Below are 22,749 nucleotides of genomic sequence, written 5' to 3' on the forward strand. Positions count from 1 at the left end.
CCCCTGCCTGTCTGTTCTCTTGCTACCAGTCCCGCCCTGATGAATGTGTTCCTTCTGGAGGTGCACCACTCCCTAAGCCTGGCCTCTGAAATGTACCAGGCCCTGACCCAGGCTCACACTGAGCTCTGCCAGCTCCACCGTGCCAGGGGGGTGACGGAGAGAGTCACCCTGGAACAGAGACTCCTACAGCGGGCTCTGCAGCACTGGCACTCCCTGGATCCTCCCGGGGCCTACTATAGCTCTCAAACTCAAAAGGATGTGAGTCGAGTATCTGTATGACAGCTGTTTTATCCATCTCACAGTGTTTATGAGGGTGTTGTGTGATAAGGAGGCAGGACTAACCATGAAGACCTCAGAGTGTACAGGAAATGAAACTGAAAGTGACCCAGTCCTGTGCTGGACTGAGTTCGTTTCCACAAAGTTCCCTACTTTCTGCCACATATTCAACGTTTATCTGATCTAGGACCCGTTTTAATCCTCATAATCATAATGAATACGATTACATGAACAGTGGGGACCAGATATTACCTGACATTTACGGTGGTCGATGTTGTTTTGTGTCCAATGTTTTTCATTGAACAATATCTGAAACACAGCACAATAGTATTATACAAACACAACACCCCCTACCCACTCTCCACAACTTCCAGACTTCTTGTGAACTATGTGCAATGATTGCAAACAGATCGCAGCACCAATCAGCAATCATTTTTTTCTTTCGCTCCAGTTGTTTTCAGATGTTTTCATGGAGGACCCCTCCCTGGTCCGAGCGGTGGGGGTCTCTCTGATCAGGTCGGCTGAGGAGCAGGACATGAAGCAGGGGAAGGAGAAACAGCTCTTTGCTGTGGAAACCTTCTCCAAGCTGCTGGAGTTAGTCACCATCCGCCATCGCCTTATGGAGACAGCAGCAGAGACTGCACATCTGGCACAGTTGAGTTGATTCTTCCTATATTGATTGTAGTTAGTTACTTATTTCAGGGGTATGTACTGCAGGGGGTCTGCGATTTTTATATATTTTTTTGAATTTTTTATTTTATTATTATTATTTTATGAATATTGCTAGCTGCAGCAGAATACCACCGTGGATACCATTTTTATGTCTCTGCGTCCAGTATGAAGGAAGTTAGAGGTAGTTTCATGAGCCAATGCTTACTAGCTTTAGCGCAATGACTGGAAGTCTACAGGAACAGTTAGCATGCTAGCTATTCTTGTTCATCCGACATTGGGGAAGTAGATAAAGGGCTTCATTGCCAAAATCTCAAACTATCCCTTTAATATGGAGGAAATTACAGTCATTAGAGCTAATTAAAGTTTTTTTTTCCTGTAATGAAAATTCTTAGGCGAGCCGTCTAAGTGGTGATTTTCGGGATGGAGAAACAGTTTCAGTGTCAACCCAAATGACCAAAATTCAAAAGCCACTCGCAAATCTGAGCTATCTTTTTTTGCAGGTGCATGGTAACAGTTGAATAAGATGAGAGAAAATAAGAAACACGCACACTGCTCTTGCTAGTATTACTGCTCTTTAATAAGCTTTACGTATCGGCTTCAAGGGCAGAAAGATATTGAAAAATATATATACACTACTGTTCAAAAGTTTGGGGTCACTTAGAAATGTCCTTGTTTTCCATGAAAACATACATGAAATGAGTTGCAAAATGAATAGGAAATATAGTCAAGACATTGACAAGGTTATAAATAATGATTTTTAATTGAAATAATAATTGTGTCCTTCAAACTTTGCTTTCGTCAAAGAATCCTCCATTTGCAGCAATTACAGCCTTGCAGACCTTTGGCATTCTAGTTGTCAATTTGTTGAGGTAATCTGAAGAGATTTCACCCCATGCTTCCTGAAGCACCTCCCACAAGTTGGATTGGCTTGATGGGCACTTCTTACGTACCATACGGTCAAGCTGCTCCCACTACAGCTCAATAGGGTTGAGATCCAGTGACTGTGCTGGCCACTCTATTATAGACAGAATACCAGCTGACTGCTTCTTCCCTAAATAGTTATTGCATAGTTTGGAGCTGTGCTTTGGGCCATTTGTTGTAGGAGGAAATTGGCTCCAATTAAGCGCCGTCCACAGGGTATGGCATGGCGTTGCAAAATAGAGTGATAGCCTTCCTTCTTCAAGATCCCTTTCACCCTGTACAAATCTCCCACTTTACTAGCACCAAAGCACCCCCAGACCATCACACTGCCTCCACCATGCTTGACAGATGGCGTCAAGCACTTCTCCAGCATCTTTTCATTTTCTTTGTGATCCGAACACCTCAAACTTAGATCCATCTGTCCATAACACTTTTTTTCCAATCTTCCTCTGTCCAGTGTCTGTGATCTTAATCTTTTATTTTTATTGGCCAGTCTGAGATATGGCTTTTTCTTTGCAACTCTGCCTAGAAGGCCAGAATCCTGGAGTCGCCTCTTCACTGTTGACGTTGAGACTGGTGTTTTGCTGGTACTATTTAATGAAGCTGCCAGTTGAGGACTTGTGAGGCGTCTGTTTCTCAAACTAGACACTCTAATGTAGTTGTCCTCTTGCTCAGTTGTGCACCGGGGCCTCCCACTCCTCTTTCTATTCTGGTTAGAAACAGTTTGCGCTGTTCTGTGAAGGGAGTAGTACTGTACACAGCGTTGTACGAGATCTTCAGTTTCTTGGCAATTTCTCGCATGGATTTTCTCAGAACAGGAATAGACTGACGAGTTTCAGAAGAAAGTTCTTTTTCTGGCCATTTTGAGCCTGTAATCGAACCCACAAATGCTGATGCTCCGGATACTCAACTATTCTAAAGAAGGACAGTTTTATTGCTTCTTTAATCAGAACAACAGTTTTCAGCTGTGCTAACATAATTGCAAAAGGGTTTTCTAATGATCAATTAGCCTTTCAAAATGATCAACTTGGATTAGCTAACACAACGTGCCATTGGAACACAAGAGTGATGGTTGCTAATAATGGGCCTCTGTACGCCTATGTAGATATTCCATTAAAAAAAAAAACATTTCCAGCTACAATAGTCATTTACAACATGAACAATGTCTACACTGTATTTCTGATCAATTTGATGTTATTTTAATGGACAAAAAAATGCTTTTCTTTCAAAAACAAGGGCATTTCTAAGTGAACCCAAACTTTTGAACGGTAGTGCATATATTAAATGATACCATCTTTGAGAACTAACAACCAAAGAAAAGCTAGACAGTCAGGGAGAATAACATTAAAAAAAAGGGCATTCAATCCACATGCCCATTGATTTTGTTATAACGTTTGAGCAGAGGAACACAGCATTAGCCATAGCAAAATGCATATAATTGCAGGAAATTTAATTTGAAACGACATTACGCTGAGATTATCGTCACTGTATTTGCAGGCTTTGAGGTAAGTGTTACTAAATATGTTTATGGTATAAAACATGAAATTTCCATTCTGTAGTGTTCATATTATGGTCTGGCTCTCCTAGGTTATACAAAACACAAGCTCTGGAGCTGGGCTTTGATGAGTTCCACCTGTATGTGCGCCCGGAGCAGTTTGAGTTTGCTGTCCAGAGAGACAAGGCAGCGCATAGACCTCTGTTTGTTACGGCACTACTGCAGGACGACAGCTGGATGGACAGGTACCCTCTTTACCCTGTTTACTCTGCTAACATAGATAGATGTGCAGCTAACTTCTTTTTCTTTCTTAGTAAATTGTATGATATCTACAGGTAGACCTTGAAAAATAAGGGAACTATTAACAATTCACTTTTTTGACTATGTAACGCTTAAAATAATCATAAAAAATCTTCTTCTCGTGGACTAAAAGTCATATTCACTCCACATTTGGTCTTTGGACTCGTCAAAATAATAACCCCTAAACAGAGAAAATAACGTTGCTGCATTCCAATGACCACACGATACCACACTATATGCTAATTTGCTAAAATATGCAAAAAATATGCAAAGAATCTTCTTCTCATGAACCGTAGACCAAATGACACCACATTCTGATTGTAGGCCAATGGTACGTGTCTTAACTTAGTTTGAGAAAAGCTAAGGGATTGGTCAAAGGATGGCTGAGGTATTAAAATTCACTCCAGATGTTGTATTTAGACTCATGAGTTCCTACATGATAGAGTGCTTGCTTTGTTATCCTGATCATGTGTCCCTTCTGTCATCCTGTGAACCCTATTTATTGCTGCTCGCAGCTATATTCTTATGTTTGTTATTCCCGACTCCTGTAGGTACACTCCGTCTAAGTTTCCACTGAGCATCCAGGAGCTTGATGAGAACCAGATTGGAAAATTCAGCTTCTACTCTGAAGAGGCAGTAGTGCATGTAAGGTCAACTGAGACTTTGGGCCTGATTCAGAGTTGAGATAAGAGGGTACAGCTTTTGTGTAAATCAATGTCAAGACAGAATCCTGCCCTTTATGAAGAGATATTATAGCTGTTACCCATTATGATTCGCACTTGATCTTATAGGTGTCACCTCAGTCCATGTCTTCTCTCTACATCTCTCCAGCTCATGAATAGGTCAGCCATAGAGAACCTGCAGGTGACCCTGGCCTGTCAGGTGACTCAGAAGAACGCTCTGATTGGTGCAGTGAAGCAGGCATGTCTATGTTATTGGTCAGAGACTTTCACAGGCTCTCCAGAGGTACCTTACATCACTACACATATACTTTAATCCAGTGGCCGGTTTGCTGGGATCAAATTACTTCTCTTTCTCTCTCTTTGATTTAGGAGGTTTTTTGTTCTAGTGGCGATGCAAACTCCTTAGCTAAGCAGGGTCCCAAAGTTCGTAAAGATACAAGTGAACCAGAGATAACTGGTGCAGGAACCAGGGAGAGGTGAGTTGGAGGGTCAATGATGGCCATGTTTTGTAATGATCAATATTACTACAGTTAAATATAATTATTATGTTATGTGATGTTGACTGTTGTGTTTGTTCAAGGCTGACTGAGGCGTTTGTCTCCATCCAGCTGGAGAAAGTGGGTCCACGAGATGAGATGTTGAACTCTTTCATAAAGAGGAGACAGATCATGGGTGTTGTGATGATGAACCCTGTAAGTGTCATAGAGGTCAGAGGGAGCAGGAAGCTATGTTGGATCTCAGATATGACTGTTTGATTGTTTACCTTCATGACCTTCTCTTTCACCGCAGGATGAAGTAGCAAAAATCAAGAGGAGGCTGATTATTGAGTTCTGTCGAAAGTATGTACATCTTTAGTAGAAGTTGACAATCATGATTGCCATGTTCAGACATGTTAAAGTGAAGCTTCCTAGCATGACTCATTTGGAAGTGTTTATTCACAGGAGACACGATTGTTTCATCACATTTTGGGGACTTATTTACCTGAAGTCTAACTTTCCTCCAGGTGTACCTGTAACACGTGTTCTGTGTCTGTCAACGTTTTCCTAGATTCAGTTTGCGTATGTCCCAGTGTTGTGTGAGAGGGCAGATTATAGGCCTGTACCACAGCCTGACCACCTTATTGGACGAGCTCCCAGACATCCGCCAGTCCCACTTCCTGATTGGCCAGGACCATGTGTTGAAAAGCGATATGGACTCAGGACTAGGTGTTCACCCTGACCCCAGGTAAAACCAGTGTGAGAGAGCGTTTTATAGCATGAAATTATAAGAATACTTACTTCAGAAAACCTTGCATATGCTGACAGAGAGAATATTTTAGGAGTGTCTCTGCGGTTGGAGGTCAGAGATTATTTTTGTTCCACTTGGTTGGACAGGAAGTTCCAGCGGCGTCCCAGGCGCCTGCTGTCAGCTGACGGCAGAATGTTCCTCAACCTGTGGTTCCTCCCCCACTACACTGAGGTTCTCCTCATGTTCAGAACCCTGGAGGACTCGGTGAGAGGTTCTAACCTGCTTTACATTATGTTAACCTACAGATGGACACAGACAGACACATGCATGGAGTAGTGGATTGAAATTAGATCTTGTGATATCAGTAAAAAACAAAACCATGGCCTTGGAATGTTTCTAAGACTCTAGAGCAGGGTTTCCTAACTGGCGGTTTTATTTGGCTGCATAAATTTTCGGAGGATTTAAAAAAACTTTTTTTTATTTTTTTTATTGTTGGACATAAAAGGCTGTAAAAGTAATTTAGGAAATCTGTTCCCAAGTACTCCCACTCATAATAGAGAGACACGTGATCGTATACAAACGTAAGCAACATCTGTTTGGGCTTACTGCGGTCAATTTGCAGTCTACAAATTTATTTCTAACTATGTTCCGGACCCCGACCAGCCATAAAAAAATTAAAATCAGCCTTTGGCTGAATCTAGTTGGTGATCTCTGCATAGAGCACGTTGATCTTTACCTTGAACTTGTTTACTTTTGTTGCATTACAGGCATGTAGCCGGGCTCTTCACCATAGTCTGGAGATAGTGTCTGCCCTGCATGACATCATCTATTACCTGGTCAGTTTCGCCCGACTGGGGAACCCAGGAGTCTTCAGCTCCAAGAGAGGAGGAGGAGCAGGAGGGGGAGAGCTTACAGCTGACTGGGGCGGCACTGAAGGCATCGGTATGCATTGGTTATAAAGAGACCTGTGGTTCCAATGGCTCAGTGGGTTAAATCATGGTGCAGGATTGTGAGTTTGATTTCCGCGTGGAACACATATACTATCCGTGTCACTGTCAACGTTGACAGTTCTGTGAGTCCCATTGGATGAAAGCATCTGCTAAATGACCATGTTATTATCGTTAAGGTGCAGAGCTGTGGGAGATCCAGAAACAGGTCGACTCTCTTTGTGACCCTGGTAGCCCTGAGGCTGTGGGTCGCCTGCTGCAACTACGGAGACACGTGCTCTTCTTGCAGTACGACACCGCTGTGAGGCACCTCATCAGGTGAGTGGAGAAAGGTAGAAGAGGTTGATATATGCCATCAGTGAGTAGGTTTAGAGAAGTGTAATGGAGTATGAGTGTTCCTAGCATAAGAACCAGACCATGGTCAAATACATTGTGTCAACAACTTTCAAACGCTTGAGCTTGATTTAGCTTAATCAGTTCAATGGGACCAATGGAAACCAAAAGTGAAAACACAAAGTATTTGATATGCTCTCTCTCTCGCGCTCTCTCTCTCTCTCAGAGAGGCGTTTCTCTCCTCTGGTAACATCGTAGCCTATCAGAGCGTGAGTGACAACATGGGACACGCCCTCCCTGCGCTGAGTGACAGCGTCAGAACCAATCACAGTTCTCTACTGTCTCTACCAGAGCCAATGGAGCCTCACAGCCCCCGGGTTTGTAATAAAGTTTACATTTCTAAAGCCCAGACACTGTTTGTGTTACTATCCAGAGTAAATGGGAAACACAGTATAGTTAATGCTACTTTTGATGGTTACCCACTGCTCGGGCAGGGTTGTACTCTTAGACAATTGTGAGGTCATCATGTATTTGTGCTCTCTAGGCTCAAAGGATGTACCCATGGAGAAGTTTTCTGGTGTGTCATGGATTGCACTCTGTAGACATTTGGGGCATCCCACCCATTGAGTACTGCATGCAGGTAGAGCTCTACTCTCCTTTATGATATTTCTTGTTTTTCTGTTCTTTCTAGCAAGTGATTTAGCAAATAGAGGCAACTAGAAATGATCATGATAGTGATTGTTTTATCTATTTTGGTTGAATGCATTGTATGCTGCTCTGGATAAGAGTATCTACGATGCTAAATGACTATATTGTGGGTGTTAATGGTCTTATGCTGCTTGTAATCCAGCTGTGTCTGAGTGGGCTGGGTGACCGCAGCAGGATGGAGGCCAATGGAGCGATCCTGGGCGTGTCTCTACTAATGGAGGATGTCTTGAACAGCGGAGGGAGGGGGGCAGCACCGCTACGTCTCCATGACAACAAGGCGGGGGACTCACGTGGAAAGCCCGAGGAAGTATATTTACATACGTGTTAGAAGATCCTTTCTTTGGGGTGTGTTAAAATATATGGGTTACTAGGTACATAATTGCATTCAAAACACATGTAGGCCTAAACATGTATGTAACATGTGTTTACCGCCAGAAAAAGCACCTTGTAAGCAACGCCGTGAACAGGTTTTTTTGCACTGGCTGACAGTATTGTGTCTTAATACTAGGAGGATGGTAGCAGTATGGATGACAGTGTTGATGAAGAAGAGAAGGGGATCTCCTCTGGTCCCCTCCAGGACCCTCTCCAGGTGCTGTCTGTGTTGAAGGGGTTCCTGCTCCTAACCAAACAGCTGGAGGTGTTTAAGGAGAGCTGGGGAAGGCGACAGCTAGGGGTTGAACAGATCAATACCATGAAGATCCACAGGCACTTCTCAAGACTTTACAGGTTAGTTAGTATTGCCCATGAAAAAGTTTTTACTTGATGGAATATTCTGACATACCATGCAATACATTTTTCTTATATATTTCTTAATTCCATTATTTTACTTTAATATGTATGTGTATTGTTGGGAATTGTTAGATACTACTGCACTGTTGGAGCTAGGAACACAAGCATTTCGCTACACCCGCAATAACATCTGCTAAATATGTGACCAATAAAATGTGATTTGAATACATGGGGGGGGGGGGGGGTGATATCAGGGTTTGTGAACAGTGATGGATAAACAACAGTGACATTAACAAACTTTCATACAGAATTGATTGTTCATTGTTCATCAAAATCAAGTCATTTTAATCCTGCCTGTGAGATGATGTGGTCTCATCGTTAATATGTAGCTCAGTGGGTCTCATGCTTCTACATTTCAGAGCAGACATCCAGTACCCAAGTATGAGAGCCCTGGCTCAACAGATGGGTAAAGAGAAGGACTTTGAGGCTCTGCTGTCTGACAGCCAGCCTCTACTGCCTCCTGCAGGAGCTTCCGAGGTTCACATCAAGACATTCCAAGTACTGTACTACTGCAGCACACCATGATAGCTCACTCACACACCTGACCTCTATTGGAATCTTTTAACGCGGTTTAGTCTGAACTAGAAGCACAAGCATTTTGCTACACTCGCATTAACATCTGCTAACCATGTGTATGTGACCAATCAAATTTGATTTAGTTTAGGTAGAGCGTAGATGTACACTGAGTGTACAAAACATTAAGAACACCTTCCTAATATTGAGTTGCGGCCACCTATTTTACCCTCAGAACAGCCTCAATTTGTCAGGGCATGGACTCTACAAGGTGTCGAAAGTGTTCCATATCGAGGCTGGCCCATGTTGACTCCAATGCTTTCCACAGTTATGTCAAGTTGGCTGGACATCCTTTGGGTGGTCCCATGTGGCTCAGTTGGTAGAGCATGGTGCTTGCAACGCCAGGGTTGTGGGTTTGATTCCCATGGGGGACCAGTATAAAAAAAGTATGAAAATGTATGAACTCACTACAGTAAGTCGCACTGGATAAGAGCGTTTGCTAAATGACTAAAATGTAAAAATGGGTGGTGGACCATTCTTGATACACACGGGAAACCGTTGAGTGTGAAAAACCCAGCAGCGTTGCAGTTCTTGACAAAAAACTGGTGCGCCTGGCACCTATTATCATACCCCGTTCAAAGGCACTTAAATCTTTTGTCTTGCCCATTCAACCTCTGAATGGCACACACACACAATCCATGTCTCAATAGTCTCAAGGCTTAAAAATAATTATTTAACCTGTCTCCTCCCCTTCATCTACACTGATTGAAGTGGATTTAACAAGTGACATCAATAAGGGATCATAGCTTTCACCTGGATTCACCTGGTCAGTCTGTCATAGAAAGAGCAGGTATTCCTAATGTTTTGTACACTCGGTGTACGTGATCCAACTGTTAACTTGAGTGTTTTATCAAAATGTACACACATAATGTCTGATGGACATAAAAGGCACCGTATTCGTGGAACAATCCCTATACCGTAGTAGTCTGGGTCCCAAACTGAATCCACGCTACGTTTCACTATCGTTTCACTTCACGAAATAAAGCCGTGATTCAGGTTGATTCTACCTTTTTGCTGTTCGCGCCGTTGTCTGTGCCTAACCAAGTTTGTACCATGTTTGTGCTGCTACCATGTTGTGCTACTGCCATGTTGTGTTGCTACCATGTTGTGTTGCTGTCATGTTGTGTTGCTACCATGTTCTGTTGTCGTGTTGTTTTGCTGCCGTGTTGTGTTGTTGTCTTAGGTCTGTCTTTATGTAGTGTCGTGGTGTGTCTCTCTTGTCATGATGTGTGTTTTGTCCTACATTTTTACTTGGAATCCCAGCCCCTTTCCTCACAGGAGGCGTTTTGCCTCTTGGTAGGCCGTCATTGTAAATAATTATTTGTTCTTAATTAACTTCCCTAGTTAAATAAACTTTAAATAAAACATTTTTTAAAGGTTGGAACCCAGACTAGTCGAGTAGTGCTACAGACTGAGGAATAGGTTATAAATTGTGTAATGAAGATGAGGATTAACATGAACATTGGTTTCTCTGTTGACTCTATGCATGGTGGCTCAATCAGTTTCTACGGACTGAGCAATAGGTTATATCTGTAATATGGTAAACAAGACTCTTTGAGTCTGTGCATGGTGTCTCAGTTGCTCAGGCTGCTGGAGAGTACAGAGTGTGATATGATCCGAGCGGTACAGAGGAGGATCACAAGAGAGCTGACCCTGGTGATTTCCGAGCGGGCACGCCAAGACACAGGCCTCCCCACAGGTACACCACTCACCTCTCAGGATGTCTCACGAAGACAGTAACCAATGTTGGATCTGGATTTCTGTTGTTGTTCTTTTAAAACATTTTAATATGTTTACATTTCTACATGTTACTGTTACATCATGAACAGGTTAAGCAGCTACGAGTGTGAGTCTAAAGATTCTAGCTGTAATGGTTGTCTTATCACTGTTACGACTGTTCTCCAGAGTTGTGGAAGCAAGGCCCCATGAAGCACAGTCTGTCCCCAGAGAGACCTCAGTTAGTGGAAAGCTTCACCCAGCAGCTAATGGAGTGTGCTGAGCAGACGGAGGAGGGACAGGTGAGAAACCCAACACAGAATGGATGGACAGGCATGACAATAGCCCTAAAACAGTTGGTAGCAGTCTGGTCCTTTTTCTCAGTAATAAAAAAAAAATGGCAGTCGCAGGTTCATAGGTTCCAAGCACCGAGAACATGAGAAGAGTTTAATGACAATATATATGTTATACATCTCCTGCCAGCTGACCTTCCCCACGGCCCACCTCCAGCGGTGTCTGTCCACTCTGGGCCGTTCTGTGATGGAGAGAGAACGCAGCAGCTTCCTCCTCTACTCCCAGTTCTATGAACAGATCTTACGGCAGGAGAGCCAGCTGCTCTACCGCAGAGAACAGGTATCCTACTCTACTGTACTTCAGCAGTTCAGCGTATAAGATGCGCGTCAAGATATGCAATGCCTTTTTTCATTGGTAATACAGTATATGTGTGAACGACTGGGATTAGAACCTCTGGGAGATAACCCTAGTGTTCCGGTGTCAGGCAAGGTTAGTTATCAGGGGAGCAGGGTTCCAAACCCGTTTGATTCCGGGGCTTTATACCATTCATTTGCTAAACAGCACACAAACGTATCTTTAAGTTCGTGCTTCTTGACTTCTCTCTGTACAATATTTGTCCCGAAGGATGTGAAGAACCTTGAGGCGTCCCAGTCCCAGGCCATCAACCCTTACAGCGAGGTCAGTGGGCTTTGTCGTGGGATGATGTTGCAGACCACAGCCCTACGTACCCGGGTCACCCAACTGGAGGAGGAACAGAGAGGTCTGGAGCAGCAGATCAGCCTAAAATACAGACAATGCTATGACTCCCTGGTCCGACAACTTTTCTCCACCTGCATTCAACTGAAGGTACGAAACGCTTTTAAAACCTATCTTTTTTATCATAACGGTAACTATCTAAAGCCTGAAGGAATAATGCATTATGATGTTGTTAGAATGCATTATAAGACTTGACATAAGCATGTATGAGCAACTTATAGTGTCTTAGTATCACCTCATAATGATCCTGACTAACTTTGATCCACAATAACGACACTGGTTAATTTGGAAAATACTTTGTGTTTGGTCGCATCGTACTTTTGACCACATCACTGACATGCTAAAAGCACCATAACGCACACCCTCTCGTCTTTTTACTTTATTGTTTACTTGGATGGATCACAGGCCAGGCTTGATGAGTACCACGTGCGAATGGACCAGGATGTTACTCAGCTGGTGAGCAAAGTGAGGCGAGAGGGAGTGGATAACATCATCAAGCTGAAGAAGTTTGGCTCCACTAAAGGCAATGAAGCTCTTCTTACGACACAGTCGGAGGTGAGACGATTGGGCCCAAAGTTGTTTTCGAAGCAAGTGACTGAATTGTGACTCAGCTGTTTACATAATTATTGCATTCAGGACTAACAGCTATTCTCTTCCTTAATCTTTCTTCTTCTTCTCCTCCTTCAGAAGCAGGAGCTCCATGACCTGAGCATGGAGAACAGTCTGCTGACTGGCCTGCTGTCTAAGGTGAAGGCACTGGGCCACTGGAGACAGGTGGTTGGACAGGGCAAGTTGCACCGTAGATTGCTCCACAGCCAGCAGGTACGGTTAGGAGGATTGGAAAGCTGTGTCCCCGAAATCACACAAGTGTATTGACTTGCAATGACCGTGACATGCAGGTTGTTTTATTATTTTACCTACTTAAGTTGAATGCACAGATGTTAACCTGTGCATAAGAGCCTCTGCTCAATGATTGTAATATAAATACAAATGTACAGACTCATATGGATTGCACCGGAATGGCTGTGGCTTTTCATGTTTTTTGCTGACATTTTGTGCGACTGTGACTTGTGTTGTGTCTAGAGGGAGATGTCCTGTCAGAGGGAGGCACTGAGAATGAAGATGATGTCAGAGGAGGAAGTGATCGTACTGAAGCAGGAACTGGAAGTCACTCAGCGGGCCATGACACAGTGTCAGACGGAGTACAACCGCACCAAGAGACTGCTCACCAAACAGGTAGCTAGCTATATCCTCACCCTGAATCATTCACATGCATTTATTTTTACAACATTACAGATAACAAGTGGAATTAATCTTGACATTTTCTTCTCATTTTATATAATTGTAAATAGTGTGATATTTTCTGTCATAGCTGATTTAATAACCAGATCTAAAGATATTTGCCTGTCTGGTCTGACAGTAGAGAGATGTTTATGCCCACAGAGCACAGAGCTCCATGAGGTGAGGCATCACTCTGCTCAGGAGGTCCAGAGCAGACAGGAGCTGGACAGCTACCACCTGCAGAGCCTGGAGCAGCTGAGAGAGGGCGTGGGGGACAGAGACAGACAGCTCCAAGACCTCAGGACTCAGCTGGACAGGAGCAGCAGAGACAGACAGCTACTGAGACAACGCAGTGCCAAAGACATCAGACAGGTGACACTCGTTCTCATCCCTGCAGCACAAACACATTTGTTTGTGTGATAATATAAAATTATCTGTTTTAGTATTACTAAAACAGACATCATCCGGCTTGAAGGACCATAAAACAGAGATGGATAATAACTTAAGTTCCCAGACTTTTAAACATTTACATTGTATGTGTCCCGTAGGTATAAACTAGGGCCCGGCCTTTCCTGGTCATAAAAAATCCCTGGCCCTGGGAATAATTTATCTAAATGTGTATATTCCCTGATGAAGGGAGCACATTTACCGTAAATTACAGACATAGCAAGTTTAGATCATTGGTGTAATGGTAATGGACATTAACCCAGGCACCCACTGTGGCTTTAGGTGAAGGGCCAGCTTCATCAGGAACGCAGCCTCAAACAGGAGGCTTTCCAGCGGGTGGACAAGCTGCAGAGCCAGGTGGAGGACGTTGAGACTGCTCTCTCCAGGTGTACCTCCACAGCAGGTAATGGCTAAGCTTCAGTGTGTTCCACTCACTCCCTTTCCATATAGCAGTAACTTACTATGGCAATGGTTCTCAGTCCTGGTTCTGGGGACCCAAAGGGGTGCACATTTTTGTTTTTGCCCTAGCACTACACACCTGATTCTAATCATCAACTCGTCATCAGGCTTTGATGATTTGAATCAGGTGTGTGGTGCAAGTGCAAAAACAAAAATGTACCCCTTTGGGTCCAGAGGACCAGGATTGAGAACCACTACGCTATGCAGTTCTAGAGTAGTGTATGTGCCCAGTAACTTGCAGGTGTAGGGTATAAAACATAACACACTGTTTAATGAATAACTCACTATGCTGCAGCTAGCCATTGATTCAGCCTGTGCTCTCTCTCACAGGGCAACGCCAGACATCCTGTTACACTTTCCCTCACAACAGATCCAGCATCAGAAATCCAGAACGCGATGGCAAGAGGGATTCTACCACCCAGCTGGAGAGACCCAAAACAGTGAGTATCTCTTCTTGGCATATTACAGCCTAGTAACCAGTGAACTTTTGTGTTGCTTCGTTTCCCCAATAGAAATGTATCGTATGTGTTGTGTGTTTTGTCAGGACCCGTCTCGCATGCGTATCCTCACCACGGAGGCCCTGCTACCAAACCTCACCGATGGAGGCCCAACCTCCACCAGTCTCCTCACACACCTTCAGCAGCTGAGACTCAACCATCAGTAAAAATTATGCTGTTCTTGTAGAAAAATGTCAACCATGTTGTAGCAAGTAATGAAAACAAACGTTTATTGATGAAAATGATCTAGATGATACACAGTATGTGACGGACCTTTATACACCTGGGCCGCTAAAACAACAAAAACATTGTAAAACAGTGGTATGACACCTTGTTTAAAGCTATAACTTGGTGTGATCTCATTGTTGCAGATGCTACCATACAAATGTAGTAAGACAAACCAAATATAAAAGAGTTGAGACAGACCTACATAGGCCCAGTGTATCCAGGCTCAATACACACACACACCTTTAAAAAGGTTATTGTAGAGGAAACAACCTTACATTGTATGGATAAATCAGGTTAAGAATGACTGTTAATCTCTTCACTCACATGCAGGGGGATTGTTTGTGTGACTTGAGCAGAAACATGGTTAGCCTGGTCTCAGATCTGTTTATGCTGTTTTGCCAACGCCTACAGTCATTGGAATTTAACCATCTGACTTGGCTAAAAAGCACAAACCTATCTGGGACCAGGCTATAATGTGGGGATGATCAATAGGTTAAATCATAGCATCCTCTGAACAGTCTAATATTTGTGGCATGTTCATCACATTAGAAACTACACCAGATAATAGAAGGAAATGAAAAAAGGGTTGCGTGGAAGAATACAAAAAAGAGTTCTGACAATACAAATAAAATATCACAAAACACACTCGTTTGATGTATATTTTGGAAGTTAACACACAAAAATGTTTCAAACTATCCATCTGGGGTGCTAATCATGTTTTCAACCATGCAAAATTTGCACCGGTCTTTCCCCCACAAAATGGAATACAACTGTAGAATAAACTGTACAGGGATTCAGAGAAGAACTTAAGGTCAAATAAAGAAATTGTCTTTTACTTTTTAACAGGATGCAAACTATGCCCTTAAGATCCAAGTCTGGCCCTCAATTTCTACAACAGAATCTTAGACCCATGAATTAAGGCTGGACTCCAATCCGATTACGCTTTGTCGACAATGTACCATTTAATTGAACCAATTTCTGCAGCGTTTACCAGGAATGCGAGCTCCGAACATAGCCTTTAAAAGCTGCATTACTACAACTCACGATCGGATTGAATCCCAGCCTTCATTTCTACAGCACAAGCTGACCGAATAATTAAATCTTGTTCTACACACTTCCAAATCCAAACAGATTTTCAACTAATACTCAAATCAGAGAAAAATAAAGTCAAACGATAGGTAGGTTATTGATAATTAGATCTATTGAGGACATGGAATTTAATGTGTCAGTACAAACACTGCCATAAAACACAATAATACTGAACGGTATATCAGTCCTGACTAACCCCACTCTATAACCATGACTTTAAAGTGACTGTTCCATGTGAGGACTGGTAGATTGGTGTATCTTTTTACACATGAGCCCGAATCACACTATAGAGCCAAACCAAAAACCAAGCAGAGCTGTACAGTACAGTTTGTGTGGAACCTGTAGTGTGAAGCAGGCAATACAGTACAAGTAATGGCCAGCACTTATTGATACAGCGTCTTGTCTACGTCCCAAATGGCACCCTATTCCCTTTATAGTGCACTACTTTTGACCAGAGCCCTAAAATGGGCCCTGGTCAAAAGTAGTGCACTATCTAGGGGAATAGGGTCTTATTTTGGAGGTAGGCATGTTTTACAAACCCTGAGACACAGCAGGCAACTTCTGAGCAGTGTCTACGTAGTGCCAAGAGGAAAATATAAAGATGAACACTAAAATGACAACTTATAGACAGGACCATGATTGATTATTAGTTGACACGATCAGTTTCAAACCTGATCAACTCTCATCCCCAGAAACTACGGTATGCCCACGTTCTCTGACCTGCAGGATTCACTGGACTCAAACAGATCAATAACTAGTATTCACACAAATGGTTTTCACAGAAGTACCATTTCTCAAATTAGGAAAGTAGATAAGACAACCAAATCACCCTTCATTTAACCAGCCAACATTGTTGTCCGGTCTGATACTGGTTGCAGAGTTAAATAGCTACATAGTAAAATGTTCCACTCTGATAATGGCCTGTAGTGTGGACATTAAGTTTCCTCTGAATCTTAAAATTCAGATAAGGTAATGACATTATCCGCTAACTCAAACCATGATGACCCTAAATATATAAAACCGTGCACGACAATAACATGTTGTAAATCGCTCTAGCTGGGAGTCAATGAAAAATCTCTTTATTAAAGATCTTTGTCAGAACCCTCTTATTACCAGAAAGCAAGTGTTTATCATAAGGCTCCACTTTCTTTCGTTGTCAACGTGGCACAGTACTGACTTTGCTAGTTATTCATATAAAAATAAAGTAACATTTGTTTTATTTACACATTGACAAGAGTATGTAAAAGTTAATCTCTTCAGTACATTGGTAACAATATGAAATTACAAAGTGGCATTGAAAACGATTCAGGTTCTTTCTGTCAAGACTGGAAAAAAGCAGCATTTTGTATGTGCTTATTATGGAGCAGGGTTGGAGTCCATTTCAATTCAGTAAAAACTTCCTGAATGGACTGAAATGAAAATGGGCATAGTCCAAAATGGCAGCCTAATTCCTACATTTCAATTTAATAGTAATTTAGCAGACGATCTTGTCCAGAGCGACTTACAGGAGCAATTATGTGCCTTGCTCAAGGGCACATAGGCAGATTTTCCACCTAGTCGAACCAACGACCTTTCAGTTACTGGCTCAATGCTCTTAACCGCTAGGCTACCTGCCGCTCTATATCTATGGCCCCTGGTCAAAAGTAGTGCACTATATAGGGAATAGACTGCCAATTCAGACATACCCATGGACTCCAACCCTGTTATAGGGCAACTCATAATACTGGCTTGAGGACTGAGCGCAGTGAGCGTCCCTCTTTGGTGAGCTCTCTGGTGAAGCACATGCAGGGCAGAGGGATTGCCTCGTCCCGACGGGTGATGGTGTTAAACTTGCACTTCTTCAGATGTTCGGCCATATTGGCGATGTTGGCAAACTTCCACTCGTTCACCGTACCGAAAGCCGTACTGAATCGCCACACCTGGTTCACAAAAGAGAGTAATTGAAATTCATTAGTTGTAATGAAGACGTTTATATGTGTAACATGGTATGCCTGCTTGCAACGCAAAGCCTTTAATCTAATTGATTACTGTGTTAATACAGGACAGCATGCATTCAGTGGTCAGGAAATAGGAGTGAATTCTAACTTGAGATCCCCATGCGCGTCTCAAACTGTCTGAAATTTCCCATTGATCATAGATTTATGGGGAAATGCAAGAAAGTAAAATTCAATACAGATGTTAATGCACATGTTTAAAATGCAGTGAGCGACTAACCTTGTTTTGGATCTGCCACGAGGAAGACCCATCTGCCCGTCGTGTGTTCTCCCAGAGAAGCACCACCATGCCTCTGGACTTGAGTAAGCTGCCACACACATCCCTCATGGTTCGGGAGACCCTGGACAGCTGGCACAGGCTGAAGCCATCCAGGAAACTAGCCACATACTGTTGCACCTCGAAGGGCAGGGAGCTCAGGTGGTCGCAGGTGGAGCCGAACCGACAGGCATTCCTGGGGAGAGTTTTATCTCCGAACCGGGGAGGCATACCCGGCTGCACCCCGAACGAGCCCAGGTGTCTATCGTGGATGATCCTGGAGCCCTGCACGGAGGGACAGAAGCGTCTCTGGGAGTAGGTGCAGCCGTAGTAGGCCAGGGGACAGCGGTGCTCCAGCCAGCCGTTCAGCCCGGCGTGGATGTCCCCGTGAACGTTTTTGAAATGCGAGGAGAACTCATCTCTGCGGAACAGCTGTCCACACACAAAGGTGAACATGGTGCGCTGCTTGGTCTGGTAGCGGGCCACACACTCCAGCACCAGGTCCAGTCTGAGGGTGTGGAAGGGGCTGGGGTTGGAGAGCTGCGGGCTGGCGTGATCACAGGCCGACGCTGAGGCGATGTCCCCCACCATGGTGTTAGTGGCCAGTATTGCCGAGGGGAAGGAGAAGGTCTGGGTACCAAAGTCGACGCGATAACCGTCTACAAACCTGCTGTCTGAGATGCTGCGACCCCCGGGGGAGTCCCCCAGACAGAAGAGCAGCGCTGCCGTGATCAGGTCGATCCCATGGAGCCCCAATGGATCGTCAGTTACCACCAGGTCTGAGGTGTCCACTGACTTGTCCTCCATTTTAGCTCTGAACAAATAGGGATCAGACATCATAGCCCTGCGCCCGTTAAACGTAAACACACTCATCCCTCGGAGCACCTGGAGGTTCTGTAGTTTCCTCTCCAGCCACCTGTCTTCGATCTCTAAGGGCAGGTGCTGGAGCACGTTGTAGGGTTCCAGATTAGGGAGAGGCATGGGAAGAGGCAGGTGGATGGGTAGTGGTGGAGGGTGGGGCCCAGAGGACTCCCGTGGTGCTACTATGTTAGGCATGGAGAGATAAGGCATCACCGGCCTGAAGTCTGAAGACCTGTTGACTTCTGAGCGTCTGGGTGGAGATCTGCTCAGATCCATCCGCTCACGTCGTCTCAAGTGATTGTGGTCGTCTCCTGTATGGTGGAAGCCGTTACTGAGAGGAGGACCCACCTCTGCTAGACCCATCATGCCGTCCTTCTCCACCTCCTCTGAAGACTTGATTCGTTCATTGAGCTCTATCCAGTAGCTCTCATCTCCCTGTCTGTCTGTTCCGACTCCACAGTCCACGGACACTCCGCCCACTGCTCCGAGCTCACAGTCCAACTGTGTGTCACTCTCCTTCATCTCTACATTCTTCAAGTCATCATCACTGTTCTCTCCATTATGGAGAACCCCATTTCGCTCTGTTTTTTCCCCATTTATAATTCCATTGATCAAGTTGACGTCCTTTGCACTTCTGAGAACTTCCAAGGTTGCTGCTAAGTTCTTTTTGTGTACCGAAATATAGGACTCATCATCCATTTCAATCACTCCATTAGTCAAAGCAGCAGCCTCATCCATTTCAACCATTCCATTACTAACTGCAGTCTCTGGTACACTTGACACGACATCAGCCATCTTTTCATTTGTTTCCACAGCTGGTTTATTATATCCGTTATTTGACGTGTTGGTGGTGACTCTGAGGGACTCCAGTAGCATCCTCTGATCTTGGAGAGCCAGGGCCATGTCTAGCTGCTCCACCACTTCAACATTGCTCAGGTACTCATAGGACTTCCTGTCTGAATAGCTCACAGGCCAACGGTTCCACTCCATGGTGCAACACACCACACTGGCCGGGCACGTCTCTAGGTGTTCAGCCATTTTGAGCCGAGCAATAGTGAAAGGGCACCCGAAACCAGTGTTGAGGCAAGGCACTCTTTCAAACGGGCATAGTAAATGATGCTCCTCCACTTTGCAGGAGTGGAAGACGGCTCCACAGACGAGAGGGCAGCCAATGAGATCACAGGACACACCAGTCTCTGGGCGGATCATACACCTCCGGTTTACACACTTCATGCAGTGGGCATGGAGCGCCTCCATCTTTGTGGTGTTGATATTCTAGATTTAAAATGAGGAATGAGTGAAGTGGTCTGCCCTGAAATAATGAGAAAAAAAGTTTAAAAATCCTACCTTTTTTAGTAAAGATTTAGGTCTAATTAGATGTGAACAAATTCAAGTTGAACCACAGTCAGTTAATGAATAGAAAAAGCAACCAGGCCATGTCCCAGTTCCTAGAAACATCCTGTCTTGTTAAATTATCCCACTGACATAGTTCTAGGGCCAGCTCTCTACCTACCAAACATGTGGCAATGGAGTCCCGTGCCTTTAAAAGACCAGCATCACATTCTATAACTTAGCACCTGCTCCCATCTCAGTCTTTCTGTTTACTAAATCTTTAAGTTGCCACATGACATTTCACAACACTCTTCTTGGGTTACAGTACATGGTCACAACACACCAGTTCTAGAATCTAGCCTAAAGGACCATGACCTTTAACCCCTGGCTGAGGCTGTATGAAGCCAGGGAGGAAGAGAGAAGCCCAACTCTGTGGAAAATCTGTCTCCCTCCAGCAGGTGTTGTTGTTTCATGTTGTTTTGCCCACCAAGCAAGGAGTTTTTGTATGGAGGTTAACAGCTTATTTGACCAAATAGAAGTTTAGTAATCCTTAAGTCGTTATGAGTGTACTAATATAAGTAGGACAAGTAACATCGCGGCAACAGAGAAAAAACACTTTATATCAGAGCTCTCTGGAGATAGCTATGCATTTTCATGAAATGAGACTAGTAGCATAGCGTCTCTCTCCATTGAATACAGGCAGTTGATGTCACCAACCCTCATCAAATATTTTAAAAAGGATTACAATAATGAGATGTATCCACCAATTCGAAGAAAGGATGGGCGGGAGCTAGAAAGCCCACCGTGCCGCTTTATGGACAATGACCCCTATTGTTAGGGCGGAGAGACATTTACACGGAGTGTACAAAACAATAAGAACACCTTCCTAATATTGAGTTGTACCTCCGCCCCTTTTGCCCTCAGAACAGCCTCAATTTGTCGTGGCATGGACTCCATAACGTGTCGAAAGTGTTCCACATGGATGCTGGCCCATGTTGACTCCAATGCTTCCCACAGTTGTGTCAAGTTGTCTGGATGTCCTTTGGGTGGTGGACCATTCTTGATGTACACAGGAAACTGTTGAGCATGAAAACCCCAGCAGCGTTGCAGGTCTTGGTAGAGCATGGCACTTGCAACACCAGGGTTGTGGGTTCGATTCCCACGGGGGACCAGTACGAAAAAAGTATGAAAATGTATGAACTCACTACTGTAAGTTGTTCTAGATAAGAGCTTCTGCTAAATTACTCAAATGTAAAAATGGGTGGTGGGCCGTTCTTGATACACACAGGAAACTGTTGACAAAAACCCAGCAGCATTGTAGTTCTTGACACAAACTTGTGCGCCTGGCACCTACTATCATACCCTGTTCAAAGACACCTGAATCTTTGGTCTTGCCCATTCACTTTCTGACTGGCACACATACACAATCCATGTCTCAAGGCTTAAAAAGCCTTATTTAACCTGTCTCTTCCCCTTCATCTATACTGATTGAAGTGGATTTAATAAGTGACATCAAAGGATCATAGCTTTCACCTGGTCAGTCTGTATTGGAAAGAGCAGGTGTCCTTAAGGTTTTGTACACTCCGTGTATCTTGTTAGTATATCCATAATATTTTATGATACAGACGGTTCAGTGGCCTTACTGGCCTGCTCAAAGCTTGATGACAACAAAACCTGGTGACCTGTCTAAACAACTGTCAGCCAACCATGACAGTGTATGTAAGGGGAAACGTTACACAGCCGTTCATGACTGGGTATGCCCGAGTTGTCTGGCTTCACAGGCCTCATGTCAGATTGCGCAAGATAAACAAAAACAAATGACTTGTAACTAGCTAACTAACACAAGTAACACCAAGAAGTAACACGCTAACTGGCTATTTAGATGAACACAATATTAAACACAGTTAAAGAGCCAGCTAACTAGTTATTTTTGCCACTGGCAAGTGTAATGTCCGGCCTACTTAAAGTGGTAAAAAAAAAAAAAAAAATTACTCTAGAACGTTAGGTTGCTAGCAACACCAACCAACTTTAGCTGTGCTAGCTAGCGGCTAACAAAACCCATATTGATTAACGGGTGAAAATGAGATTAACGGGTGAAAATGAGATGGAGGTTGGATCCGGCGGCTCTCCAAATGTCCCATTTTAGCCAGCCACTGAGCTAGCTAAAGTTAGCTTGGTAGCTAGCTATTTAACTAAAAAAACATGTCACAATACAACTTGGCTTACCCGTATTAAATAACGATACAGCAAATCGTTGATTTCTGAGTCTTGTCCTTATATTCGGCAGTAACACTAGCCACACACAATTAGCAAAAAGTTCAGTAAGTAATGTTGTAGTAGCTAGCTAGTCAGCTACAAATATTCACGTCGTCTCTTCCGCCTCGAGTCACTATTGTGACTTCTGCTGTAAAATGCTAGCAAGCTCATCTGTGACTAGCTGCTAATATCTACAAGTGGCGCAAGTTGATTGCGTCATCATTCAGCGGACCCGGACCACAGCGAAGTTTGGCTAGAGATGTGCGCCTGAAATAGATGGGGAATACCCCAAGAATACTTAGCGAGCTACATCTCAAATAAATATGTTGTTTTAGACATTGAAAAGGTCAGAAATAGTT

General features: G+C 43.8%; 2 protein-coding genes across 3 annotated transcripts; one reads left to right on the plus strand and one right to left on the minus strand.

Moving 5' to 3' along the window:
* Window positions 1-8: 8 nt before the first annotated feature.
* On the plus strand, window positions 9-16,111 carry LOC139553194 (coiled-coil domain-containing protein 162). Its single transcript, XM_071365239.1, has 28 exons — window positions 9-258; window positions 728-930; window positions 3,457-3,609; window positions 4,216-4,309; window positions 4,496-4,630; window positions 4,717-4,823; window positions 4,928-5,039; window positions 5,137-5,186; window positions 5,395-5,571; window positions 5,721-5,838; window positions 6,342-6,516; window positions 6,701-6,839; window positions 7,081-7,231; window positions 7,399-7,494; window positions 7,705-7,869; window positions 8,071-8,288; window positions 8,711-8,849; window positions 10,503-10,623; window positions 10,830-10,942; window positions 11,124-11,273; window positions 11,559-11,780; window positions 12,096-12,245; window positions 12,378-12,512; window positions 12,774-12,926; window positions 13,134-13,343; window positions 13,701-13,821; window positions 14,208-14,317; window positions 14,422-16,111. Exons 1-28 carry the CDS (start codon window positions 40-42, stop codon window positions 14,539-14,541), a joined length of 4,056 nt encoding a protein of 1,351 aa, XP_071221340.1. The 5' UTR covers window positions 9-39; the 3' UTR covers window positions 14,542-16,111.
* Window positions 15,786-22,634, minus strand: fbxo30a (F-box protein 30a). Of its 2 annotated transcripts, none has more exons than XM_071365240.1 (3): window positions 22,361-22,634; window positions 17,906-20,114; window positions 15,786-17,610 (listed from the first exon to the last, which is right to left on the minus strand). In XM_071365240.1, exons 2-3 carry the CDS (start codon window positions 20,057-20,059, stop codon window positions 17,407-17,409), a joined length of 2,358 nt encoding a protein of 785 aa, XP_071221341.1. In that variant the 5' UTR covers window positions 20,060-20,114; window positions 22,361-22,634; the 3' UTR covers window positions 15,786-17,406. The 2 variants fall into 2 exon arrangements, with proteins under 2 accessions (XP_071221341.1, XP_071221342.1); XM_071365241.1 differs by having other exon boundaries at window positions 17,906-20,109; window positions 22,361-22,578.
* Between the last annotated feature and the right edge of the window lie 115 nt (window positions 22,635-22,749).

Source organism: Salvelinus alpinus, chromosome 25 (genome assembly GCF_045679555.1).
Source record: "Salvelinus alpinus chromosome 25, SLU_Salpinus.1, whole genome shotgun sequence".
NCBI lineage: Eukaryota > Metazoa > Chordata > Actinopteri > Salmoniformes > Salmonidae > Salvelinus > Salvelinus alpinus.